At 45.5% G+C, this 24,278-nt stretch overlaps 1 protein-coding gene across 1 annotated transcript in view; it reads right to left on the reverse strand.

Moving 5' to 3' along the window:
* The window catches only part of FKBP1A (FKBP prolyl isomerase 1A), a 29,121-nt gene extending 13,898 nt beyond the window's left edge, over positions 1–15,223 (reverse strand). The window contains exons 1-2 of the mRNA XM_080683418.1: positions 15,032–15,223; positions 14,903–14,950 (exon numbers count right to left, since the gene is read on the reverse strand). Of these exons, the coding sequence (XP_080539544.1) occupies positions 14,903–14,950; positions 15,032–15,068 (85 nt within the window). The 5' untranslated portion in view covers positions 15,069–15,223. The remainder of the gene's footprint in view (positions 1–14,902; positions 14,951–15,031) is intronic.
* Between the last annotated feature and the right edge of the window lie 9,055 nt (positions 15,224–24,278).

Consider the following 24,278-nt stretch of genomic DNA (forward strand, 5'->3'; position numbering starts at 1 on the left):
TTCTCTGGGGGAAAAATAAGTGGAAATTGTACTTTAAAAAAAAAAAAGAAAAAAAAAGAAGGCATCTGTGGAGTTATGGCTTTAGCAATTGTTACAGCTCATGACTCACAATATGGTTTTCAGTTGCTCATGAATCTTTGCAGGTGGTTTTCATAGGCAACATTTTACAGGAGCCCAAAGATTAAAAAAACAACAACAAAAAACTCAAACCTAAATCAAACAATGGCAATAACAAAAGAGAATATCCCAAACTCCCAAAACAAAAGTTCTTGTCATTTATAGCTGGGTGAGAAAGGATTTCTATTTTGAATTCAATAGGTAGTTTCTTAAGTACAAAAAGTACAATGGTTGAATGGAGGTGGGGGAACCACCACCATTCTGGTCAAGGGCACATGCCCAGGTTGTGAGTTCGATCCTGCCCAGAGGGTGTGCAGGAGGCAGCCAATCAATGATTCTCTCTCATCAATGATGTTTCTATCTCTCCTTCTCCCTTCCTCTCTGAAGTCAGTAAATATATATATATTTTAAAATGTTTACAGAAGATATGTCATTTTTATGATTAATGTATGAACCATCCATTTGTCCCAACCCTGACTGGTAAAAAGAGATCCTACACACTGAGGTAGCTAAGAGATACTAATTCAAAAGTTGCCAACTTTTCTGCAGATTTGCATTTGAAGCTACCTGGAGCATTTCTCATACAAATGGATGTAATGACCCAGGTACAAATGGGTATACTAACTTAGGTTTAGCTGTTTCTCTTCTTTCTTATTATACTAGTATACAGAAGCTCTCTCAAACACCTTTTACTTAATTGCCTTGTCAGAGACTTATAAGAACCACAGTCCAACCCAGCCAGTGTTGCTCAGTGGCTGAGCATCAACCTATGAACCAGGAGGTCAGAGTTCAATTCCCAGTCAGGGCACATGTCCAGGTTGCAGGTTCGATCCCCAGGAGGAGGCGTGCAGGAGGCAATTGATCAGTGATTCTCTCTTGTTGTTGATGATTCTATCTCACTCTCCCTTCCTCTCTGGAAAAAAAAAGAGAGAGAACCACAGCCTGCACAGCCCCAGTCCGGGTGGAGACTCCTTCCTGCCCCAGTCTCCAGTGCAGCCTCACTCCTTTCCCATATGAGTTCTATGCTTACCAAGTGTTGGTCAGCTATGTTTATTCCCAAATCCATTTACGGCAGTTTTACTTACTGAGTATTAATAACATAATAGTATGTAAACAAATGATATATGAGTGTGAATAGAAAAAGAGTGGCCCTAGATGACTGTTTGAAAAGACTCAATAAACACAAGTCACTAGAAAATATTGCTGGTACCCTGGCTGGGTGGCTCTGTTGGATGGAGCATCATCCCATACACCAAAAAGTTATGGCTTCGATTCCCGTCAGCGTGCATAAGGGAGGCATACATAAGGGAGGCAACAGATCAGTGTTTCTCTCTCACTGATGTCTCTCTCCCTTCCTCTCTCTAAACATAGCCTCAGGTGAGGATTAAAAATAATCTGTATCTATCTATCTATTGCTGGTGAATAATTATGTGTGGGTGAGACCAATATATGTTTGGAGAAAGAAATCTTAAAAATCTAGAAAGATTTGGCATTTAAATGACCTTATGATAGCCCTTGCTCCACTTTAAAAGAAGCCAAAGTTAGGTTTTGCAAGAACCTTAATGGTTAACTCCCCCAGAAGAGCCATCCTAAAAGAAAGACATAGTCTTTTAGCCTATGATTTATGTTTGGATTTAAAATGTTTACAGAAGACCCCTAACCGGTTTGGCTCAGTGGATAGAGCATCGGCCTGAGGACTCAAGGGTCCTGGGTTCGATTCCGGTCAAGGGTACATGCCCAGGTTGTGAGTTCGATCCTGCCCAGGGGGTGTGCAGGAGGCAGCCAATCAATGATTCTCTCTCATCAATGATGTTTCTATCTCTCCTTCTCCCTTCCTCTCTGAAGTCAGTAAATATATATATTTTTAAAATGTTTACAGAAGATATGTCATTTTTATGATTAATGTATGAACCATCCATTTGTCCCAACCCTGACTGGTAAAAAGAGATCCTACACACTGAGGTAGCTAAGAGATATTAATTCAAAATTCATGTCTTTGTCCTGTTTTTAGGTCTCTGAGGTTGCATATACATGGCAATATTCCTGAATCGAAGTTCTGAGAACCTACTGTGGTACAAAGGTCAAATGCCTACCTAAAGACAGAACCAGCTTCTTTCTCTCCACCACACAAAATGACTGCAAGAATATTTCCCATCTGGAAATGCTTCTAACCTTTGGCTAAATCCCTCTAGATTCTATGACTAAAAGTGTATTTTTAAAGGAGGGCCCATGAGGGGTAGAACACACAGGATCCCAGAACACAAATCAGACTGTGAGGAAGGCTAAGAAGGAAATGGACAGGTGCCATGTTGGAGAATCAGAGGTGTGTAGAGGGTCAAGGATCAAGGGTCATGGGAGAGCTACTGAAAGGGTATCAATTAAGCTGCAATAACAGCCTGCCTTGTGATGGGGAGTGGGGGCAATGTGGTGGCACATAAGCATAGAGGCAGAGTCCTTCCTGGAGGGGGATGCTTGGTGTGCTTGAGGAAATGAATGCAAGCCAGGATGGTTTGAGTCCTGGGAAGGAAGTGTAAAGGCAATGAGAGCAGAGACAGCAGTATCCGGGAGCTGATTATTTCTTTTGCGCTCTTCCTTTCCCCTCCTGCTTCTTTCTGAAACTGCTAGAATTTATCTGGTTCAAGTTAAAGGGTGCTGGTGGAAGGAATGCAAGGACCCAGTTCAGTTCCTTAGTAGGTAAAAATAACAACAAAAACAAAACAGGACAAGGAAAACAGAAATGAAAACAAGCAAACATTACCAAGAGCACCAAAGGAAGAACTGGACAGTACATGTCTGTTATACAAAATACTCCTGGCCTTTTCCAGGAAATAGCAGGTGACAATACTATTTTTAGAGAAAATCCCAAGGCAGACAAATGATTTCCCAGTTTGCGGGTACAGTGAATCCATTAGACTTCACAAAAAAATCAGTTTTTAACCACTAAAAATGTTCAAGTTAAAAAACCTCTGGGTAAATCGGAGAATTTTTTGGTACACAAATTATATCCAATAAAGCTGCTAATGAAAACAAAAGTCCATGAGACCCAATAAAAGGAACCAGAGCTCTTTAGAGAGATTAATGCTACCAAGGCCAGAGCAGTAAAACCAAGGTAGTGATTAAGAAATAGTGGGAGCATGTCAAAAAAGTACTGGAGCCAGCCTGAAGGGACTCCTACTGGCAAAATTTGAGACAGTGTATCAAAAAGAGAAATGAATATAATTATTTTAAGACCCTGAGTACAATTTATGAGTTCACAGTATACTAAAAATAAACAAACAGAGGAGGAAAAAGTCACTTGCCACCATTGGCAATGTCTATAAAACCAACTTCTCACTTTAAAAATGTGGGGGTCTCCAGTTAAAATCACGAGACCATAGTAATCAAAAGAATTAAGCTTTACCCCACTTTATAGAGTTACAGCTAACAAGTGTACAAGATATGAAAGAATTTTAAAATCGCCATGTTGTAAAATGGCAATGAAATAATTTCCTCCAGTATGAATTATCATTGGTGTAAATGCCAGTAGGGAGAAGGGAGCAGGGCATCTGCAGGATGTGCAAGTACCTCCCAGATTGCCTGCTCCTTGCAAAGGGGAAAATGTGCCTTTACAAAAAAGATCACATTTAAAATTACTAATAGTGATGCTGAGTATGAAGTAAACAGCATCATATGTGAAGTCTTCATACTCAAATGTTTAACCAGAAACCATTCAGACAGTCTCAGGAGGTGCAGCTCTGAGGAGATGCGTATAAAATTCCAGTGAAAATGGCACCTGTACAGCAGCATGCATGCCTTGGTCAGGGTTGAGCATCACAGTCAGCCAGCCTGAAGATTGATCTCTCCAACAAATGGGTCAACAACAATGAAGACCCAATTACAACAGGAACGCCCATATAATCCACACAAGGGACATTTCTAGAGCACCTGCTCAGGGGATCAAGGGGACTATACCACTGGCTCCCACAGGACACCTACTACATTAGGCCACCCCACAAAGCCTGGGAGTCATGGAAGTTCTACCTAATACACAGAAACATATACAAAGAGACAACCGAAATGGGAGAAAAAAAACAACACAAAACAAAAAACAGGCCCCAAATGAAAGAACAGAAAAAATCTCCAGAAAAAGAGCTAAATGAAATGGAGGTAAACAACTTAACAGATATAGAGTTCAAAGTAATGATAATAAGGATGCTCAAGGAACTTAGTAAGAACTACAGCAGCATGAAAAGGGACATAGAAACCATAAAAAAGAATCAGTCAGAAATGAAAAATACCGTATCTCACAAATATTCAAAGTATACACAGAAGGAATAAAAAGCCTCAGTTTGCCACTCTGTTGACTAATGAGTTTGCCGACCACTGACCTAGACTCTCGATTCCAATAATTACAGGCTGTTGTTCCTTGTGATTAGGCCCCCATCCCAGTGGTCAGCAAACTCATTAGTCAACAGAGCCGCAGTTTGCCGACCACTGGTTTAAGGGAATTTTGGGACAACATGAAATGTAACAACATGCACATCACAGGGGTACCAGAAGGAGAAGAGACAGAGAACAAGGGATCAAAAATCTATTTCAAGAAATAATGACTGAAAATTTCCCTAACCTGAAGGAAAAAGACACACAGTCCAGGAAGTGCAGAGAGTCTCAAACAAGACGAACCAAAAGAGACCCATATCAAGACACATCCTATCTAATAAAAGAGTAATATGCAAATTGACCATCACTCCAACACACAAGATGGCTGCCCCCATGTGGTCAAAGATGGCTGCCCCCATGTGGTCAAAGATGGCTGCCCCCATGTGGACACAAGATGGCCACCACAAGATGGCCAGCAGGGGAGGGCAGTTAGGGGTGACCAGGCCTGCAGGGGAGGGCAGTTAGGGGCAATCAGGCTGGCAGGGAAGCAGTTAGGCATCAATCAGGCTGTCAGGGGAGTGGTTAGGGGGTGATTAGGCTGGCAGGCAGAAGCGGTTAGGGGCAATCAGGAAGGAAGGCAGGCAGGCAGGCGAGCAGTTGGGAGCCAGCAGTCCTGGATTGTGAGAGGGATGTCCGACTGCCCATTTAGGCCTGATCCTATGAGGACATCCCTTGAGGGGTCCCAGATTGGAGAGGATGCAGGCTGGGCTGAGGGACACACACCCCCGTGCACGAATTTCATGCACCGGGCCTCTAGTCTATATATATAAAAGGCTAGTATGCACAGTGTCCCCTTGGAAGTTTGATTGGGAGTTCGCTCGCTCGCTATGACGTGTGCTGACCACCAGGGGGCGGCGTGGAACATGGCGGGCAAACAGTGGCGGCGAGGGGCACTGAGGGAGAGAAGTGGGAGGTGGAGGGAACTGCAGGCTGGCGGGGAAGGAGGCAGGGAAGCGGGGAACCTGATCAGCCCAGATCGCCGGCCAGGCCCAGGGACCCTACCCGTGCACGAATTTCGTGCACCAGGCCTCTTGTCATAATTAAAATTCCAAAAGATTAAAGACAAAGAGAGAATCTTAAAAGCAGCAAGAGAAAAGCAGGTAATTACCTACAAGGTGTTGCTCAGTGGTTAGTGTTGGACTGCACACTGAAAGGTCGTGGATTTGATTCCCAGTCAAGGGCATGTACCTGGATTGCAGGTTCAACCCCTGGCCCCGATCAAGATGCGTGCAGGAGGCAACCAATCAATGAGTTTCTCTCACATCGATGTCTCTCTCTCTCCCCACTCCTCCCTTCCACTCCCTCTAAAAAAGAATGGAAAAATATTCTTGGGTAAGGATTAACCAAAAAAAAAAAAAAAAAGAAAGAAAAGAAAGAAAGAAAATGACAAACAACTATATGCTAACAAATTGGACAATCTGGAAGAAATTAATAAATTCCTAAAAACATACAATCCTCCAAAACTGAATCAGGAAGAATCAGAGAATCTGATAGATTACAACTAGTGAAATTGAAGCAGTAAAAAAACAAACAACCAACAACAAAAAAAACCTCCCAACAAATAAAAGTCCTGAACTAGATGGCTTCACAGATGAATTTTACCAAACTCCAAAGAACTAATATCTATCCTTCTCTAAGTATTCCAAATAATTAAAAAGGAGGGAAAACTCCCAAGCTCATTTTACCAGGTTAGCATTATCTGAATTCCAAAACCAGATAAAAACATGACAAAAATAGAAAATTATACGCCAATATCCCTAATGAACATAGATGCTAAAATCCTCAACAAAATATTAGCAAACTAGATCCAGCAATACAATAAAAAGGTCATACACCATGATTAAGTGGACTTTATGCCAGGAATGCAAGGTTGGTACAATATTCACAAATCAATAAACGTGATATACCAAATAAACACAATGAAGGATAAAAATCGCATGATCATACACATAGATGCAGAAAAAGCATTTGATGAAATCCAGCACCCATTTATGATAAAAACTCTCAGCAAAGTGGGAATAGAAGGAACATACCCCAACATAATAAAGAACATATAACAAATCCACAGCCCACATCATACTCAGTGGGCAAAAACTAAAAGTGCTTGCCTTAAGCCCAGCCGGTATGGCTCAGTGGTTGTGTCCACCAGGTCACAGTTCAATTCCTGGTCAGGGCACATGCCTGGGTTGCAGGCTCAATCCTCAGTTGGGGTCATGCAGGAGGCAGCTGATCAATGACTCACTCTCATCATTGATGTTCCTATCTCTCTCTCTTTCTCCCTTCCTCTTTGAAACCAATAAAAAAAAATATTCTTAAAAGAAGTGTTTCCCTTAAGATCAGAAATAAGATAGGGATGTCCACTTTCACCAATATTATTCAACATAGTACTGAAAGTTCTAGCCAGGGCAATCAGACAAGAAAAAATAAATGGCATATAAATTAGAAAGGAGGAAGTAAAACTCTCATTATTCACAGATGACATAATACTGTACATAGAAAACCCTGAAGACTCCACCAATAACTACCAGAACTAATAAATGAATTCGGCAAAATTAATATCCAGAAATCTGTGGTATTTCTATACATCAATAAGGAGCTATCAGAAAGAGAAACTAAGAAAACAATCCCATTTACTATTGCAACAAAAAAAAAAATAATGTACCTTACAATAAATTTAACCAAGGAGGTTAAAGACCTGTACTCGGAAAACTATAGGACATTGAAGAAAGAAATTAAGGAAGATACAAATAAGGGGAAGCATATACCACGTATACGGATTTGAAGAATTAACATCATTAGCATGTCTTTATACTATCCAAAGCAAGCTATAGATTTAACGTAATTCTTATTAAAATACCAATGGCATATTTTCACAGATCTAGAATATTCAAAAATTTAAATGGATCCAAAAAGACCCAGATAGTCTCAGCAATCTGAAGAACAAAGTTGGATACAATACCTGATATCAAACTATACCACAGACCACTGCAATCCAAACAGTCCAGCATAAGACTAGGCATATGCATAAATAGAACAGAACAGAGAGTCCAGAAATCAACTGACGCCTAGATGGTCAATTAATATTTGACAAAGGAGGCAAGAACATACAATGGAATAAAGGCAGTCTCTTTAACAAATAGTGTTGAGAAAACTGGACAGGTACATGCAAAAAAAAAAAAGAAAGAAACTAAACCATCAACTTACACACAAACTCAAAATGGATACAGACTTAAATGTAAGTCACAAAACCATAAAAATCCTAAAAGAAAACACAAGCAGTAAAATATCAGACATCTCTTGTAGTAATATTTTTATTGATATGTCTTCAGGGCAAGGGCAATAAAAGAAAAAATAAACTAATGGGACTCCATCAAACTAAAAAGTTTCTGTACAGCAAAAGAAGCCACCAGCAAAATGAAAAGGGAACCCACTGTATGGGAGAACGTATTTTCCAATGATACATCTGGTAAGGAGTTAATACCCAAAATACATAAAGATTTATACAAGTCAACACCAATTAAGACAAAAAATCAATTTAAAAATGGGCAAAAGACCTGAATAGATAGTTCTCCAAAGAGGACAGATGGCCAATAGACATATGAAAAAATGCTCCACATTACTAATCCTCAGAGAGATGCAAATTAAAACCACAATGAGGTATCATCTCACACCTGCGATAATAGCTACCATCAATAAATCAACAAACAAGTACTGACTGGCAAGGATGTAAAGACAAGGGAACCCTAGTGCAATGTTGGTGGGAATGCAGACTGGTGCAGCCACTGTAGAACACAGTGCAGATTTGTTTCCTTAAAAAATTTAAAATGAAACTATCTTTTGACCCAGCTATCCCACTTCTGGGGAACATATCCTAAGAACCCCCAAACACCAACTCAAAAGGATATATGCACCCCTATGTTCATAGTATTATTTATAACTAGAGGCCCGGTGCACAGATTTGTGCACCTTTGGGTTCCCTCAGCCTGGCCTGCACCCTCTCGCAATCCAGGACCCCTCGGGGGATGTCGGAGAGCCAGTTTTGGCCCAATCCCTGCAGGCCAGGCCAAGGGACCCCACCGGTGCATGAATCCATGCACGGGGCCTCTACTATGCATATAAGATCTTTGGTTAATCTCTTCCCGCCCACCCTCCTCCCCAGTTCCCTTTGAGATTCATCAGTCTGTTCCATGTTTCCATGCCTGTGGTCTCCGCTCCTGCGTTGAACATCTGCCCCCTCGTGGTCAGTGCGCATCATAGCTACTGGTTGGTCAGCCAGTTGGCCGGTCACTTAGGCTTTTATATATATAGATAGCCAAGATCTGGAAACAGCCCAAGTGTCCATTAGTAAATGAGTGGATATGAAAGCTGTGGTACATTGTACCATGATGTGGTACAATGGAATACTATGTGACCATAAAAAATGAAGGAAACCTTATATTTTATGACAGCATGGATAGACCTGGAGATTATTATGCTAAGTTACATAAGCCAGTCAGAGAAAGATAAATACTGTATGATCTTACTTATATGTAGAATCTAATGAACAAAATAAACTGACAAACAAAATAGAAATAGAGACATAGATACATGGACCAGTCCAGGACAGCTGTCAGAGGGGTCAGGGGAAAGGGGGGGTCTATATGAAAGGTGAAGGTATTAGCCAAATAAAATATATGCATAACCCACAGACACAGATTAACAGCGTGATGACGGCCAGAGGGAAGGGGTAAGGTGGGGGCTGGGTAGATCAGGGCAAAGGGAGGGAAAATGGGGACACATGTAATAGTGTCAAAAATAAAATTATTATTTTTTTAATCCCCATGTATTTAATAACATGTTCATTGATTTTTAGAGAGATGGGAAGGGGGAGGAGGGAGTGGAAGAGAGAAGGGTGAAAGGGAGGGATGGAGAGAGGGTGAAACATTGATGTGAGAGTGAAACATCCATGGGTTACCTCCTGCAAGCACCCTGATGGGATCGAATCCACAACCTAGGTATGTGTCCTGACCAGGAATCGAACCTGCGACCTTTAAGTGCATGGGAGGACGCTCCAACCAATTGAGCCACACTGGCCAGGGCGACAATACAATTATTTCTAATTAAAAAAAAATTTTTTTTAAACCATTCAGACATTTCAACTTCCAATGTACAGGAAATCAAGGCAGAAAGCAACTGTGGCAGTTTCAATATGAATTTGGTTCTACATACTACTGAATCATTTTTCTTAGATATGACCAATAGGAGAATAAGGAGATTATTCTCATTCTTAGAGCATGCTCAAATATTTAGAGGTAAAGTGTCATGTCTGTAACTTTAATGGCTCAGCAAAACAAAACCCATGAATATATATATATTCATTCTGTAAATAGACAAATGGCCAATGTGACAAAATGTCAACCATCATGGAACATAGGTGGTGAGCACATGGATATTTACTGTTCCATTTTTATTTTTCTCTATGTCTGAAAACTTTACAAATAATAGCAGCACATACACACAAGAATGCTGTGGGGCCTTTGGTTCATTTAAAACGAGCAACAGCATCTGCAGGATTCTGTATTATGATGATCACAATCTCAAAGGGAAAAAAATAATGCCTATACCAAGGTCTATTTTCAAAATGTTAAAATCTCATGATGTTAAGAAAACTTGAGGAGAAAAAGGACTGGCATCTTAAATTACCCACATAGCCAAGCTGCTATAGCCCAACCTCGTCCCTCTCATACCCACAAAAAACAGTAACAAACACTAAAAACCTCCCGTGGTCCTCAAATTTAAGAAAACTGCTGCAGCCTTCTTTGCCATTATATTCTGCAGGCAACATGCAGGCCTATTTTAAGATAAATCCTAGCTCAGATTCATCTCTTTTTTATAGGTACCTATTCCCCTATCTGTAAAACAAAAGGAGAGTGAGGTCTCAGCCCAACCCCCTCCACTGACCCTAAAGTGCACGTACATTTGGGCCACACCAGGAGCTGCAGTGCTAGACTCACACCAGGGTTCCTCTAGACATCACAGATCATGTTAGCTGGACAAAAGATGTGGGGGCAGAACAACTGGGACACAGGGAGCCTTAATGACAGTATGTGAAATAACAGCATCACTATTCTCACTGCCCATCTGGGAATGAACTTGCCCCAGTGACTCCTCACACCAGGCATTGTCACTCCCATTATACAGATGGCACATGGAAGCTGAGAAAAGTGGGACAATTTTCCCAAACTCTCATAACGTGTCACACACAGCAGAGGCAAGATGTGAACCCAACAAAGGACCCACATATCCTCTTGGGGCTCACATCCACTTGGCACCACCTCTGCACACCTGCCCTAGCTGGCACACTCTACCCACCCAGGATACAACCAAGGCCCTGTTTCTGCCCTTGCCACCAAACAGTTCAATGTCCACACAATAGCCAAAAGGGGCCTATTAAAACCCAGGTCAGCTCATAACCCTCCAATGATCCCACCTTACTCCCAGAGAAAGACAATCTATATATATAAAAGCCTAAGCAACCAAACAACGGGTTGCTATGATGGGCACTGACCACCAGGGGGCAGATGCTCAACACAGGAGCTGCCCCCTGGTAGTCAGTGCACTCCCACAGCCAACCTCCCACAGCAGGCCAACCTCCCACAGCAGGCCAACCTCCTGCGGTCCCTCCCCTGAGTCGGCTCCAATCGGCCCCCATCTCGCTGGCCAGGCCGAGGGACCCCACCTGTGCAAGAATTCCTGCACTGAGCCTCTAGTGTTCCTATAACAATCTACCAGACTCCACTATCACTTCATCTTCTATCAATCCCCCTCCTTATACAATCCATACTGGTCTCCTTGCTGTTCCCCTAATATACACAAAGCCTCAAGACCTCTGTACTAGCTCTTCCCTCTGCCTGGAATACTCTTCCTCTAGACAGTCATGCCACTCACTCCCCAACTTCCTTTGGGTAAATATTAAAGTGCCATTTTGTCAGAGGCCTTTTCTACCACCCTCACTAAAAGCAAGTCTGCTCCCCATGCCTTCTCTAGCCCTGTTTAATCTCTCCACAGTGCTTCTAACTACCTTCATGTTATTAGTCTTACCACCCAGGTAAGACCCCCCAGATTAGGTTTTTATCTATTTACCTCACTGGCCACATCCCTATTGCCTGGCTTGTTGCCGTAGGAAGGAAACTAAACATCTGCTGTAGGAAGGAAAGGGCCTGTTGCAGCCCAGCTCAAATAGTTATAGTCTGTCTACCTGAAGACAGCATGGGGGAAGCCATCTGAGGGGTGTGCCTTCCTCCAGACATCAGATCATCATCCAAGAAACACCCAGCGGGAAAATGGATGGAATTAAACAGAGAGAGGGGAAACGGAGGCTGAAGAAAAGCAATGCGCTGGAGAGGGCTGCAGGCAAGTGGCCACACCTGCCCGGGGAGCTCAGTCACCCTCCAATTGGACCTCCTGAGGAAATGGGGTTGAGGTACCTTGGTTTTTCTGTCAGAAGCCAGGGTTCTGACAAATCTGATCCCAAGGACATGATGTCAACTACTATTTAAGAGGATAAAAAAAGAATGCCTTCAATCCACTTGAGGTTGCTCTGACAATGGGAGGCACGTGGGCAGCTGATGTGAGTGAAAGGGATGTAAGCCTAGCTCTGTGTCAGGACAACTCAACAATCAAGATGACAAAGCTACTTGGAGGCAAGGAGAGAGGAGGGAGAATCCACTTGATCCTCAAGGCACATATGTGGCAGGTTATATTTCCACCTCCTCCCTTCCACCTCAATATAGCATGACAGCATGCTATTGGGAGGTGCTTAGCTGGTAAGTGTTCATTTTCCCTTCTGGCACCACAAAAAGGTGTCACAGGCCTTTCTTTGAGGCCATACTCATGCTGTGTTCTGCTAGAAGGCACCAGAAGAAACCTTGAGAGTGACATCAAAGGCTACTACTGATAGCCACCAGAAGTATTTAGAGGTAGGTATTCAAAAGGAGACACAGAAACTGGATATGGGATTGGGGTGCAGTGGGGGAGGGGGGTACACAAGGGACTTCTACCACTTGGGAGCAGAAAAACAGAAATCTGTAACAGGAAACTATTAAGGCAGCCAGGCAGAGAAAAGCAGATATGAAAACTAGGGGGTATCATGAGAAACCCTTCTCCCTTCTTAAGGCCCAGGGAGCTTCCTGCCTTTGAAGACCTTTGGATTTTTATGATAATCTCACTGCCCCCCTCCCTGCCAATCATTTTCCCACAAGGTGGATCTGTTCCCAATGGCATAAAAGCCTTAACTACTACAGATGAAATCTCAAAGTGCTCACCCATTCCTCTCACGCCCCCACAGGTCTTAAACAGGTTCTTCCTGGGAAGCTGGTGGCAAAGACCCACAGGAACAAAGCCACCCACCTGAGAACCTATTCTGTGAGCATGAGACAGAGCTGACTTCTCACTAAGGTGCCTTTGTAGGGCTTATAAAAAATGAAATAAAAAAGAAAGCTTTTGTCCTAATGTATGCCAGGGTCCTGCTGCTGTTCTGGGAACGTGTGGGTGGGTGCCACTCTCAAGGAAAAACATAGACTTTGAGAAGAGGCACCGGGAGCCCTGATGGTGTTCTAGGTCCCACGACCATCTGTTCTCTTAGAGAAAGGCTCCAGGAATGCTGTGTGGGGACAATTCATCAAGAGGCACAGTGAAATGTGGTTCTGCCTACGTACTGGTGTCCAGTTCTGCCACCAGCACCAGCAGACGGGTAGGACTAATGTAGTAGCCAATTATCTGAATGTGGCTACTTACAAACTGGGGGGTAAGAGGAGGGGCGCAGAAGTCACCTAATCACCTGAGCTCCTCTCTGCCCAGTTGGCTGTGGGAAGTGAATGAACTGCCCACTCACCCCAGCACAGTGAAAGGCAATGGTTACTCTTCTCATCCCGCTGATCACAAATAACCATACTGACAAGCTTTCCTCCACCAGACGCCTCCCTAGGTTCAGGTGCTGATTGTGGCTTACAAAGACAGTCATTTAAAATGTCAAAACCACCTTCCAGTTTCCTTCACAGGCATCAGACTGTTCCTTACAAAGATGGATTTCAATACCTCCTCTTCCATAGCCTTTTAAAAGGTTCTAGTCCTTAGCATTTCAACCCATAGGGAAGGGCCAGTGAAATAACAGCACACTGAAGGGAGATGTTAAATGCCTTTTTTCAACAGAGGAGAGGGCTGCCCCCATGGTCTGGGAGAGAAGGGTAAAGCTTGGAAAGGTCGACCTGAGCAACTCAGAACTGCCTACAGCCTCCTACCCAGGCGAAGTAACAGAAGAGAAAGGAGAGAACAAACAGAGGAAGGAAGAGGAACAGAAGAAAGGATGGGAAGGGGGAGGTAGGAGAAGAAGGGGGAGGGAAAGTGATTCATATCAGCAACTGTAGCTACACCAATCTCCCCCCCTCTCCACCCACAGGCAGGGAGTCTCCGCCTGCGCAGTCTCCCCACCCCCTCCTCAATTCAGCCCAGGAGGACCTTGTAAGGGCATGGAGTAAAAGATGGTCTCAAGGTGCTGGACTCTGATGTGAATTCTGACTGAGGGTCTACAATTTCCTTTGGTTTACATTACTGTTTGTTACCCTAACTGGGCCTGTTTCCTTATCTTTAAAATGGAGATGAGAAAAGTCTACTTGTAGGGCTGGGGGACTAAATGACATGTTCGATCAGCCAGGGCCATCAATGCCACTGAAGCTTGGATGTGTAAGTGTCTCAAAAGTAAGAAGAGGTAAAAGACCGTGCAGATCTAGTTTCTCCACGGCCAGGCTGGGCCAAAGCAATGACTTAGGAACTGGGACGTTTTTCCTCCCCGGCAGAGGGACTGAAGCCCGACTTCCCGGGGCGAAAGGCAGCTCCGCAGATTGGGAAGTACCTCACCCTTCTAATCGCCAAAGAAGGGAGGGCCGGAACGGGGCTGGGAGTGGGGGTGGGGTGCGGGCGGGGGATGAGGGTAGAAGTGGGGGTGGGGAGTAGGGTGTCAACCAGGACACAAATCCTTTCTGACGGTCCCTGGTTGGGGCTCTGCCAATTCCTGAGCGTAACCTTGGGCAAGAGCCTTCGCTTCCCCCAGCCTCAGTTTCCTCATCGGTGCAGTGGGCATAGGAGCAGCAACTGAGGCACAAAACTGCTTGTGAAGGGCAAGGTAACACCCGGTCTGAGGTCGGCGCTCGCCAGCGCCGGCTCAGCCGGTCGCGGGTTCCACAGGCCTGAGGCTGCCCCCTCGGGGGCGCTGCCACCACCCAGGCCTCGGCCTCTGGCCACGCGGGCCTCGCCGCCGCCACGCCTCAGGTCTTTGCCCCCAGGCCGCCCTCCCGGCGGGGCCCTCCCACCTACGGGCCCGCCGACTCACCCGTGTAGTGCACGACGCAGGTCTGGCCGCGCTTCGGGAAGGTGCGCCCTGAAGAGACAGACAGACGGGCGCGGTGAGCGGATGCGCACGGCAGCGGGGGCCCCAGGACCGTCGGATGCGCCTACTCACCGTCTCCGGGGGAGATGGTCTCCACCTGCACTCCCATGGTGGCGGCGGCGGCGGCGGCGGGCGGGCGGGCCGGCGGGCGGGCGGGCAGCGCGATGGACGGCGTGGACCGAGAGCGGATCTGGCGATTGCGCGGCTTTGCCCCGTCCCTCGCGCGACGCCTGCGCACGCGCGCCCCGCCCTGCACGCCCCGCCCTGCGCGCGCGCCCCACACACACGGCGCGCACGTCCCCGCGCCCGGGAACCGGAAGTCCGGAGGCCTGCGGTTGCTACCTTGCGGATGCTCTCATTTGGACGCTAGGCCTACCCCGCCCCCCCGCCCCGCTTCCTTTCTCTTAGCGTCCGGCCAGGTCGGCATCTCTTTAATCAAGTTTCTGCATCTGAGAAATGGGAAGGATATTTGGGGCTCCGCCGGTAAATGAATAGGTGACTTTCAGCAGGTTCACACTTCTAAGTACACACTCATCCTGTAAAAAGGATGATTGTGAGAGTGCAGCGCAGATGTGCGTTCATGTTAGCGTTCAATAAATGGTTCAAGATAAGGAGCTCTGCTTTTCGACGTTGGAGGAGGAGTCATTATGTACCCTGGATTCATTCATTCATGCATTCATTCATAGCTTATTTTGTGCTAGGTGCTGGGGAAACAGCAGTGAAGGAGACAGACTCATTCCCTGAACTCACGGAAGTTAAATTTTGGTGAGAGACAACCAATAACCACACAGGTAAATGTAAAGTTTCAAATCTGTAAGTTCTGTGAGAGAGCGATCCCTGACGTTATATTCTGAGACATAGAATAGAGAGGCCTGTCTCAGCCTGGAGTGTAGTGAAATGCTTCCTTAGGTAGCTAGGTTTAGCCAAGGCCTGAAAGAGTTGACCAGCTGTGTGTGTTGAGCTGGGAGAGGCAGAAGGAACACGCAGGAGGCATTGTGGCAGGTGGGAAGCATTATGACATGAGGGAGCATTGTGACAGTAGGATCTGCGTGTGCTCCTCAGGTGTTTCAAATATGACTTCAAAGTTCTCTGACACTCTTCCCATCATCTGTGTTCCCTTCCCTACAATCTCAGGGACCTTGTGACTGAAACTGCTGTCTTATTTTTTTTAAATATATTTTTATTGATTTCAGAGAGGAAGGGAGAGGAAGACAGAAACATCAGTGATGAGAGATAATCAATTGATTGGCCGCCTCCTGCACACCCCTCACTGGGAATGGAGCCTGCAACCCAGGCATGTGCCCCAATGGGGAATCACAAACCGTGACCTCCTGGTTCATAGGTCAATGTTCAACCACTGTGCCACACCAGCCGGGCTATTTTTAAAAAATATATTTTTATTGCTCTCAGAGAGAAAAGGAGAGGGAGAGAGAGAGAAACATCAATGATGAGAGAGGATCATTGATCAGCTGCCTCCTGCACACCCCACACTGGGGATGGAACCTGTAATCCAGGCTTGTGCTCTGACTGCCTTGACTGGGAATGGAACCGTGACCTCCTGGTTCATAGGTCAACGCTCAACCACTGAGCTAAGCTAGCTGGCTCTCTCTCTCTTAATGGTCCAGAAGCAGAGAGGACAGACAGCTTGGCTTCAGAGGCTCTCCAGAGGATTGTGTTCCTTTTACTTGTGCCTCTCCATCTGTAGGATCCTACCCTCCTCTGCATGGCCCAAGCTGACTCCAACATACTTGCATTCCAACCAGTGGAAAGGGGGAGTGAAAGCTTACCCGATCCCTTTAGGTGCATGACGTAGAAGTTGCACACATCTCTTCTTCACATGTCTCATTGGCTACAACCTATTTGTATGGCCAAATTTAGCTTCTTGTGTGCCCAATGAAAAATAGGAGTTCTGAGCTTATCGAAGAAGGAAAGAACAGGTATTAAGAGCCCCGCCCCCCAAAAAAAGGCGGGGGGGAGAAGCCTGCAATCATTGTACAATGCAAACCAAGGACCCTTTGGTCTACAGGCCAATGCTCTATCCACTGAGCCAAACCGGCTAGGGGCAAAGAGTTTTTACATTTTTGGTTACTTTATTTTTCAGTTCAAATAGTTCCATTTTGTTTTTACATATGAATTTGCTTAAACTTTCTATCTTTCCATTTGTTTCTAGATGGTTTGTCCTTGCTGGAGCATGTTTATAGTAGCTGCTTTAAAGACTTTGTCAGATAATCCCAACAGCTGTGTATTCTCAGCATCTGTTGATTGTCTTTTCCTTTGTGAGTTGAGATTTTCATGTTTCTTCATATGTGTTAGCTCTGATCAAATAATCGAATCGATTTCGCCTCCTCTGGAAACTGACCTTTAGATCATTTCACAACTGACATTCTCTTTCGCTTAGACCACAATCCATTTGCTAAGAACAGTAACTTTCCCCTCCAGACTTGCCCAGGATCCGGACCTGCCCAGAGAATTCTCCATGGAAAAAGCCCTCCTAGAGTCATTTAAAATTTCTGACTCTCCGTCCCTGGCTGCTGATGCCATTCTGGCTCAGCTCATCTGGTCTCCAAATGATCTAATAAATTTGTAATCCCTTGCCACTTTTGTCCTTGTGCATTCCTCCTTTGGTGACCCTAACAATATGTCAAATAATATTGGAATATATCCTGAACATTTTGATGTCATGATACAATGCTCAGTCTTTTTAAACTCCTATGGAGGATGGTGATATTTTTGTTTTAGTAAGCAATTGACCAGATTGGTCTTAGGCTACATGTGGTAGTCTGAAAATGCTCCTTGGTTCAGGCTTCTGAATAACTGAGGATTCTAGTGGATGGATCCTGAGGAGGGGTGGTGGCACAACCCAGGATGAGGGATGCTCGACAGATGCTCCTGAGAGGGACAATAATGCTGACATGAAAATAATATTGTCAGGCAGACTTACAAATTCCAAGTATCAGAAACTGCTAGATTAGAGTGTCATTCTGTCATAGATTTAGCAGGTGGAAATACATCAAGCCCAAATGGCTTGAGGGGGGTTATTATTTACATGGACAGCAAAAGCAAGATCAGCAATGGTGTTAGCATCCCTAGTCCACAAGATGATACTGAAACAAAAGGGGCTAGGTGACATGAAACAAGAATAATGGGACCCCAATTCCATGCTGCAGCTAAGCCATTTGTCAGCCTGAAGCTGGAAGGAAGGTAAGGTAGAAGGGGATGAACCCCCACCTCATCAGAATCAGGGAGGCAGATGAGAAAGAGCCTATGGCTGCAGCCTTACAGGGGATAGAAATGGCCTTGTGGCAGCTTCTCTCATGACCACCTGACTTCTCGTGTTCCTTGGATGTTCCATCAAGGCATAGGTCAGCTGTGGTTAAGCCTTGCCTATATGGCCTACGTGGACATGTGCAAAGTTGTCAGGGCACCAGAACAGAACAGTTTCCCTACAGAGATGAGCCAGTCACAGAGAAGAAGAAATATAAGGGACACAAAACAGTTTCCAGGGTGAGGTGCGTGGTACAGTGGGAAGAGCTGTGGGCAGGAAGGCAGGAGTCTGTGGTATGCTGTCCTAGGCTCAGGGATTGAAGAAGACATGATTCCTGCCTCCATGGAGCTTCTGGGAAGAGATTGAAAAGAAACACACACACTAAGTGATAAGTCTAGGAAGGAAAATAAGAACAGGGTAAAAGAGCACGAGGAGTGAAGGGTATTAATTCAAATACTACATGAGGCCTTGGTTTTAGTTCAAATGTAATGGAAGCTACTGGATGGTTTTGAGCCAGAGAGCCAAGATTTGATTTATCCTTTTAAAGCTTTCCAACTCTCACATTTTAACAGAGCTTACAGTCTATCTGACCTATTAACAACATGGATTCTCCGAAGGATGAGAATGAGTGCTTCCATTTCACAGGGAAGGAAATTAAAGCACAAACAGGGGCAGTGGTTTGCCCAGTGGGATCTGCTTCGCCAGGATTGGGGCTGGGTGTCCAGGCTCTCCTAGGGCTGGCAGTGCCTGTTCTGTCACAGGTGCCTGGACCTGCCCCCCATTTCCCACCCGAGGACTGGTGGCAATCATCAGCAGTGACATGCAGGAGTCCCCACAGTTGGGGAGTCTGAATCCACATTTGCAGTGCTCACAGTGGCCTGGAGCCTGAAGTGCTTGAACACAGAGGGCTGGAAGAGGCAGGAGCAGAGGCTCTGAGCAGAGCATCTTGTCAGGCTCAAGGACGTCCTCTCTGGACTGATTCTTCACCCTCAGGCCTGGGTGCCCTTCCACTTTCATTCCCTCTCAGAGCTTAACGCCTGAGTCTGCTGTCCTTGCCAGGCTGTGAGCTTCCTGGAGCGCTGGGAAGTGGTGCTGAGTGTGGTGGCAGCATGTGGGGATGTAGGAGAACACAGGATTTGTGCAGGTCTCCGCATTGCTATGTGCTCCTGTGTGACATTGGGCAGGTGATCTTACACTGTAAAATGAGAATAGGCCCTTGTGCATCTTTTGAGGCAATATATATTAGAATGGCCTTTTAAAAAATATATATTTTTATCGATTTCAGAGAGAAATAGAAACATCAATGATGAAAGAGAATCATTGATTGGCTGCCTCCTGCATGCCCCCTACTGGGGACTGAGCCCACAACCCAGGCATGTGCCCTTGACCGGAATCAAACCCAGGACCCTTTAGTCTGCTTTATCCACTGAACAAAACTGGCCAGGGCTAGAATGGCCTTTCAAGAAAGCAGCTGGCAACACACAAATCCGTAGTGTTAAAAGTGTGCTTACTGGACTTCTGGTTGGACAAGATGACACAGACCCACTTCTCTTCTTCATGGTTAAGCACAATGTAAACCAAGAGGCAACCTAAGGAGCCCAATGACAAGTGGTAAAGGAAGGTGAACCAGAACAGAAGTTTCCCTAGTCCACAAGATGATACTGAAACAAAAGGGGCTAGGTGACAGCCCAGGACTGAAAAAGCAACACAGAGGCAGGGCCTCCGATATTCCCCCACCCCACAGAAGAAGGAACCTGGACCTGGCACTTCCTCACCCCAACCTAGCAACAGAAGGTAGCCCAGGTAGGCAGCCCTGGATTGAATAGGAGCCCCTCTGCCAGCGATAGGTGCACCCAACACTGCTGATCCCACTGGGCAAGCCACTGCCCCTGTTTGTGCTTTAATTTCCTTCCCTGTGAAATGGAAGCACTCATTCTCATCCTTCGGAGAATCCATGTTGTTAATAGGTCAGATAGCCTCACTAACAGTAAGCATGGAGGGAGGGGAGCACTCCCCTTCCCACAGGGAGACACGGGGGAAGGTGAGCAGGTGGAACAGGCAGGAGGGAACCTGGCACAACAAGCAACCACAGTAGGTCTGACACTTCCCTCCCCACCAAGAGACACATAGTGGCCAGGCCTGGGGAAACTCCTCCCACCCTCATGGCAGCTTAAGCAGAAGCTGGTGGAAGACCCTTAACACCAGATAATCCAAGCAAATCAAACTGTCATTGGAACCACAGCCTACAAAGGTAGGCTGTGTGCTAAACCTAAACAGGGTGGTTGCCTGCTAAAACAAAGGATTTAAATAGAACCCAGAGTGAAAATCACCCATAAAAATAAGAATAAAAAAGTCACAACTTGAATGAGAACACAATCAACTAACTCCAACATTGAGATAAATTAGATGTTAGCCCTGGCCAGGCAGCTCAACTGGTTGGAGCATCGTCCTGATGCACCAGGGTTGCAGGTTCAATCTTCGGTCAGGGCACATACAAGAATCAACCAATGAATGCATGAATAAGTGGAACAACAAATCCCTCTCTCTCTCTTCTCCTAAAAAATCAATTAAAAACATAAAAATGGCCCTGACCAGTTTGGCTCAGTGGATAGAGTGTCGGCCTACGGACTCAAGGGTCCCAGGTTCGATTCCAGTCAGGGGCATGTACCTTGGTTGCGGGCACATTCCCAGTAGGGGGTGTGCAAGAGGCAGCTGATCAATGTTTATCTCCCATCGATGTTTCTAACTCTATCCCTCTCCCTTCCTCTCTGTAAAAAATCAATAAAATATTATTTAAAAACAAACAAACATAAAAATGGAATTATAGGACAAGGGTTTGAAAACAGCCATCATAGCCCTAACCGGTTTGGCTCAGTGGATAGAACATCGGCCTGTGGACTCAAGGGTCCCAGGTTCGATTCCAGTCAAGGGCATGTACCTTGCTTGCGGGCACATACCCAGTAGGGAGTGTGCAGGAGGCAGCTGATGGATGTTTCTCTCTCATCGATGTCTCTTTTCCCTCTCCCTTCCTCTCTGTAAAAAATCAATAAAATATATTAAAAAAAAAACACAGCCATCATAAAAATGCTTCAACAATCAATTACAAATCTCTTGAAACAAGGAAAAATTAGAAATCTCAGTGATGAAATACACATTATAAAAAAAAGAGCCTCTGTGAAGAGCTCGTTTAATTTAATATAAATACAGATGGTTACATATAGTAATATTCATGGATATGTGTATATTGTGAGTTAGTATTCAGGCATATATTTCTTTACTCTGTTAGCTAAGATGGCCTAAAAGAAAGACACCCAAAGAGCAATGAGCTTGCCTAGTGCCCAGATCTTGGTTTCCCATACAATTCTCCAAGTAAAGAAACCATGGCTGATTCTAGGACTGGGAAAGGAAACATACAGGATGAGCCTGGAGCATCTTGTTGTGATGGAAAGTAATAAAGTGCTCAAAACAAAGGAACAAACAAAAAACCCCAACCAAACAAAAAATGAGGATCTGGTACAGGAAGCTGGGAGAGGGCAGGTGGGTGAGACTGTAATGTCCCATAGATGATGGTGGAGATTGTGGAGATGGTGGTGGTGGACATAGAGGTGGAGGTACTGGTACTTGTGCAGATGGTGGTAAAGGTGATGGTGACAGAGAGGAAGTGGTGGAAGATGGCAGAGGTGGTGGAGAAGGCGATGCAGGTAGTTTTGCACGCAGTTAAGTGCATTTCATCTTGTGACCACTTGGAAATAAACACCTTATTATGGGATCCTCTGACCCTCTTTAAGAAAGGGGCATATTTGAGGTTTTGTAGTGAGACTATATTAAGCTTCTTTGTGAATCATTTATTTCCTTGTGTCCACCCCTTTGATTGTGGTATAGACCCCTATGGCCCTCGCTGAAACCACCTGGCAGAGGTTACTATAACTTGGCTCTTGACCCAACTCCTCCTAAAGCCAAGGGTTCAGGCAGTCGGGGGTTCAAATCTTGGCTGTGCCTTTTACGTGGTATGTGACCTCTCCATGCTGAGCCTGTGTCTTCCCCCATAATAAGCTAGCCATGGTACCTTTGGGTTGTTGTCAAACTACACAAGGCAAGGTACATATAGGGCCTAGCACAAAATTATGCTCGAATAATGGCAGCTGCTGTTATCATTGGTCGTGGCTGAAGATCTGGTCCTGGCATTGAGGGTCTCAGGTGCTCAAGATGGAGCGTGATTGGCCCTTAAACTTCTGAGTCCAATCCTGTCAGGGTGGGGAAGGTGCCGAGGCACCCCCTGCACATCTTGCTCTCCCACTCCACATACATATCTGCTTTGTTGTGGGTTTTTGTTGTTGTTAATCCTCAACCGAGGATATTTTTCCACTGATTTTTAGGGAGAGTGGAAGAGAGAGGGGAAAGACAGAAACATCGATGTGAGAGAAACACATCGATTGCAAGGGCCCAGTTGGGTTTGGGCTGGGGAGAAGCCTGCAACCTAGGTATGTGCCCTTGATGGAATCAAACCTGGGACCCTTTGGTGTGCTGGCTGACGCTCTATCCCCTGAGCCAAACCGGCTAGGGCCATATCTGTTTTAGTTCCACCTTCTCTTAGTGTCTTTGCTGGAAGAACCTGGATGCCTTTACTGGCAGCTACAGGTGCTTTAGAACAATGCCCCCCTGTGGCTGAATGAGAACCTACTTTGGGAGAGAGGGAAGAACTGCAGTTACCTAAGCACTACTTCATGGGACACTTGAAGCATCATCACCTTCACCCTTTAGATAGGGAAGTCTTATCTCCATTTCACAAGTTCATACAACCAGTCATTTGTTGAAGACCTAAGATGTGTCAGGCACTGTGCCAAGTGCTTAGAGTCATGGAGCTTATAACCCAGTGGAAGGACAAAGGAAACAAACACAGAGAGTATATAATGCATCACATGGAGACAGAATAAGGAAAATAAAGCAGGGCAAATGGATAGCTAGTAGTGGGCCAGGTCCTGCAGGGTTCTTCAGGGACCAACCAGGTCACTGCAGTTGTCCATGTGAGAGATGGAGGCTGGACGCGGGAGATTGCAGGGTAGGGATGGTAAGTGGCTGAATTTGGGATACATTTGCAGCAGAACCTTGAGAACTTGCTCATGGACTGGATGTGGGGTGAGAAGTGATACAGTCAAACAGCACAGAAGCTTGCTCAACTGGGGCCAGATTGGCCACTAGAAGTCAACAATGTGCTTCCCTGTCCTGGCCTGAGAAAAGTGGACCTGGAAGAAAAGTGTGTGTGTGGGGGGGGGGGGGGGGGGGACGGGGGAGAGAATCCATTTTAAAGAAAAAAAAAAGACTTTCTTTCATTTGGCTTTGGCAGGGAGAATTCCTGACAGCAGTTCCTCTGGAAATCCTAGTGGTTGGGCTATAGCAGTGGTCGGCAAACTGCGTCTCGTGAGCCACATGCAGCTCGCGAGCCGCGGTTTGCCGCTCTGTTGACTAATGAGTTTGCCGACCACTGGGATAGGGGCTTAATCACAAGGAACAACAACAGCCTGTAATTATTGGAATAGAGAGTCTAGGTCAGTGGTCGGCAAACTCATTAGTCAACAGAGTGGCAAACTGCGGCTCGCGAGCCGCAGTTTGCCGACCACTGGTAGAGGGCAGCAGAGAACCTACACTTCTGCACCAGCTGCTTCCTTGGAATGAGCTCAGTCAGCTTGAAGGAGTTCCTGGTGGGGACTAGCATGTCTTGTAGCGCTGGTGGGTACACAAAAGGGCATTGCCGCTTTGGAAGAACTTTGGCAATACTGTCCAAAGCCACAAAGACATGCTCAGCTCTTGCCGCACATGCCTGCTTCTGAGGAAGCGACCAGATGTGCCCCAAACTGTACCTACAGGGTTGTTGGGCATGGTGTGGTTTACAAGACCAAACAGAAACACCACATATGCCCCACAGTAGAGAGTAGTTTAAGCTGAACTTGTTAGGAAGGGCATCCTCATAACTAATTTGCCTTTTTCACTGTGGATGTCATTCCATCAAAACATGTCCCATGCATTGCAATATATATATTCTTGGCCTGGCCTATT

This window comes from Plecotus auritus, assembly GCF_963455305.1.
Source record: "Plecotus auritus genome assembly, chromosome: 8".
In the NCBI taxonomy this organism is placed as follows: domain Eukaryota; kingdom Metazoa; phylum Chordata; class Mammalia; order Chiroptera; family Vespertilionidae; genus Plecotus; species Plecotus auritus.